Source organism: Colobus angolensis, unplaced genomic scaffold (genome assembly GCF_000951035.1).
Source record: "Colobus angolensis palliatus isolate OR3802 unplaced genomic scaffold, Cang.pa_1.0 Scaffold214, whole genome shotgun sequence".
Classification (NCBI taxonomy): domain Eukaryota; kingdom Metazoa; phylum Chordata; class Mammalia; order Primates; family Cercopithecidae; genus Colobus; species Colobus angolensis.
This window is the reverse complement of record NW_012115311.1, coordinates 1,311,760-1,315,747: the sequence shown is the minus strand read 5'-3', so window position 1 is coordinate 1,315,747 and position 3,988 is coordinate 1,311,760. Positions and strand designations below refer to the sequence as shown.

General features: G+C 42.5%; 1 protein-coding gene across 1 annotated transcript in view; it reads right to left on the bottom strand.

Annotated features, from left to right (window-relative positions):
* Nucleotides 1-3,409, bottom strand: part of MRPS31 (mitochondrial ribosomal protein S31) — a 36,247-nt gene extending 32,838 nt beyond the window's left edge. The window contains 1 exon segment of the mRNA XM_011942975.1: nt 3,207-3,409. Coding sequence (XP_011798365.1) covers nt 3,207-3,331 — 125 coding nt within the window. The 5' untranslated portion in view covers nt 3,332-3,409.
* Nucleotides 3,410-3,988: the final 579 nt, after the last annotated feature.

Genomic DNA, 3,988 nt, shown 5'->3' with positions numbered 1-3,988 from the left:
TGACAATTTATTATTCTCAAACCCAAATGTGACTGACTGCAAGTCCTTGCTCTTAACATGATATAATACCTCTTTAAAAAGTTATAATTAAACAATACAAAAATAAATTTCTATCAATAAAAAAGATTATTTCAAAAAAACTTTCTGAGTGGGTGTTATCTAATCTGATCAACATTCTCATCGAGCTACATGCCACTTAACCTGTAACCATTTGTAAGGTAAGCTAGAATGGAAGAGAAAAGAGAATAATCAACGGCTAGAAATGTCACTTTTGCTTTCCTCACCGGATACATTTATGAAAAAGATCAACACAAATGATTACATCTATATTAGACTCACGTAAAACATTTCCTAATTCTAAGTAACCCAAATATCCAATTTTATTCTGTGGGGTTAAAAACTTGTTTTGATATTTGATTACTGAAGAACTTTGAAAACTCTGAATATGTTAGTTTCAGTAAGAGGGTATATTAAAAAGTCATTCATTAAATATAGTGAATATCTACTCTGTGGGGGGCACTATCCTAGGTACTGACAATATATTAGTAAATAAGAATTTCATGGTCCCTGCCTTTATGAAGCTGACGTGCTACAGCACTGTTTCTCAAACATTAATATGCATAGAATTTTTTTTTTTTTTTGAGACAGGGCCTCACTCAGATAGGCTGGAGTGCAGTGGCGTGATCTCAGCTCACTGCAGCCTCGACCTACCTGAGCTCAGGTGATCCTCCCACCTCAGCCTCCTGGGTACCTGGTACTAATTTTTTGTAGAGACAAGGTTTCGCCATGTTGCCCAGGCACGAATTCCTAGGCTCAACCGATCTGCTCGCCTCCCAAAGTGCTGGGATTTCAGGCGTAAGCCACCACACCTGGCCCGTAGAAATTATCTATGCTCCTTGCTAAAACACACTTTGGTCCCACCAAAGAATTCTGATTCAACAGCTTTGTCCAGGAGACACTTGTAACAAACTCCCAGGTGACGTTAACGCTGCTGGTCAGAGGACCACATTACAGTAGCTATGTAAGTTACTTAATCCTTACAATTTTACAGAACAGGTTTTATTATTCTCACTTTACAGAATAAACTGTTGCCTACAGAAGTTAAAGCAGTAGTTATGAATCTTTAGAAGTTATACAAATCACACAGAGAGCTGACTTAAAACACAGTTCTTAGTTTGAAATTTAACATTTTTAACTAAGACCCCAGGTGATTCTCATGCAGGTGAGCTCAAGAGCCTGTATCAGACACTGGGTTAAATATCGTATCAAGTTCAGCTGGGTGCGGTGGCGCATGCCTGTAATTCCAGCAGTTTGGGAGGCGGAGGTGGGCAGATCCTGAGGTCAGGAGTTTGAGATCAGCCTGGCCAATATGGTGAAATCCCGTCTCTACTAAAAATACAAAAATTAGCCAGGTGTGGTGGTGGGTACCTGTAGTTCCAGCAACTTGGGAGGCTGGGGCAGAAGAATCACTTGAACCCAGGAGGCGGAGGTTGCAGTGAACCGAGATCGCGAGATTGTGCGCTGCACTCCAGCCTCGGCAACAGTGAGACTCTGTCCCAAAATAAATAAATAAATAAATAAATAAATAAATAAAGTATCAAGTTCTCAAAGGCAGAAAATGGCAGCTGCAGGTTAAGGATACTTATATGAAAGAGAAATGGCAATTTCCAAAAATGCTGAAACAAGCTATTTGATCTGCTAATGAAAACGTCAGAGGCTATCAAATCAGGCACTTTAAAATTAGAAAAAAACCAACTGCATAACTAGTATCCTCATAATCAGTACACAGGACTCTCATAACATTCAATATATGGTACAATCTACTTAAGAAAATGGTCTATTATTTTACCTTTAAAATTAATATTCAAGGTATTTTAATAGAAAGGTGGTAATCAGGGGAATGAATCTCACATATAATCTTTACTACAATGTTTTCTTTCAAGAGCTATCGTACCATAGAAAGCAATCCATATGATAGGAAAATCACATCTAAGTAACCCCCTAGCACTAAAAATAATAAAACTCTAGATCTAACCTCCCACCTGAGTTTGTTTCCACTGACAGCATCTCATCAGTACTTCAAACGCAACACCTTCAAAACCACATTCAAGACTCCTCTTTCAGACTGACTTTCCATTTTTCACACTTTCTATATGAAAAGGCCCCCTAACGTAAACAGGTATTGTTTTCTAAAAATTATAACATATGTACAAATCTTTCTCAAGCCTGGCTCCGCATGCTTCTGTTAACATTAAGGATACCCTAATACTCTAACGCAGCCAGTTGAAATCTTAGTTACCTCTGACCACCCTACCATTATCCCATGATGTCACATCCCTTTAATTCTACCTGTGCAATTTTTCTCCTCCATTCAGCTGGTCCTTCCCATCTTCACTGCTACTAACCTGCTTCAGCACTGTACTTAACCAAACTGCCTTCTGAGTGTTACACACGGAATTTATGTAGTGGAATTAGGTTTTCATAATAAAGTTCTCAGAGGATAAATACCAAAACCAAGTATGCCGCAATTCCTTTTCTTCCTGGCTAACTTCAACCAGCGGTCCTCCTTCAGATTGCATCAGACTTTTTCCAGAAACGGTATCCTGAGTCTCCCCTACAATGGTTAGCTGTCCCTATTTGCTATCCCAGCAAATATTCACTCATGTTGGCTGAAGAGTGTACTCTGTGCTTACCTACACTATCTCAGCTATTACTTCACTACAGAGCACTTGAATTGTCTACTTGCCGGAACTACACACTCCGTGATGGCAGGACTGTCTCATTTGGGGTTTACAACCAGTACTGGCACGCTGTTTTTCAAGTTTTTCAGTAATGAACTAAAGAATAAATGAAGGAAAACAAATGAGACTATCAAATAAATCTTGGGAGGCAAAAGGTAAAAACAACTTTGCTTTTGGAACCTGAGTAAACTGACAGATGATAAGAGGAATGAGGCGCGGCGTGTAGTATTAAGAGCACAGCGACCAGGCCTGTAATCGTAGCTCTATTTTCCACGCACACTATGACCTTCGGCAAGTCATCTTTTCTTTCTGGGATTTCTCTTTCCTCAGATTTAAAGCAATAGCTTCTAAGATCCAGCAGGTAATAATATCGACTCCAAGAAGTCGGAGGATAACTGAAATGTACAGGACCGGGCACCGGGTTGCCTGAGGACCTGCGGGGCCAAGAGCGCTGAACTGCGGTACCTGACCGTTCCATGCCGAGCAGCGAGTAGCATAATCGCAGCTGCTGATGTCTCCGGGCTTCCAGAGGACAAAGGGTGGCGGGAAAAGGGGCGAAGAGGTAGGAACGTCGAGACTCTAGGAAACATCGCCAAGACACAAAATGAACCAAAAACGCAACCGAAATGGTGTGTCCCGCTGCCAAACACGTCCCCGCCCTCTCTTCCGTTTCCAGCCTGGCGCCTTCCTCTTTCTTTGCGTTCCGGTGGGCAACAGGAGCGGGTAACTGTGTTCCGGACTCGCCCGCGGCTGGGCGGAGCCAGCTGCCTCCAAGCGATCGCACCCACCCCGCGATTGTAGTCCTAAAGGTGGACTCCTCGCTGGAGTTCAGGAACAGTTCGCTGGCCGAGACGGGTTCCAGACCGGCGAACTGGACAGTGGAGGGCGTAATCAGTTGTGCGAAAACTACAGATGGGGCCAGTGAGATCAGTCTCTTACTTAACGGATAATATTTTGCGATGTTTGGAGGGAAAGGGTCTACAGCGTTCATCACGTTCTCAAAACGCCATGGCCACCAAAGAGGTTTAAAAAAAATTACTAAAAGACCTGCTGCCCTATGAATTAGCGTTTCCTTTCAGTCTTTATTCTTGATGTAGAGTCAGAATGAGACATAGATTTCATTTTTCAAAAATGGCTTTAATGGCTGGGCACGGTGGCTCACGCCAGTGATCCCAGCACTTCGGGAGGCCGAGGCGGATGGATCACTTGAGGTTCGAGACCAGCCTGGCCAACATGGTGAAACCCCA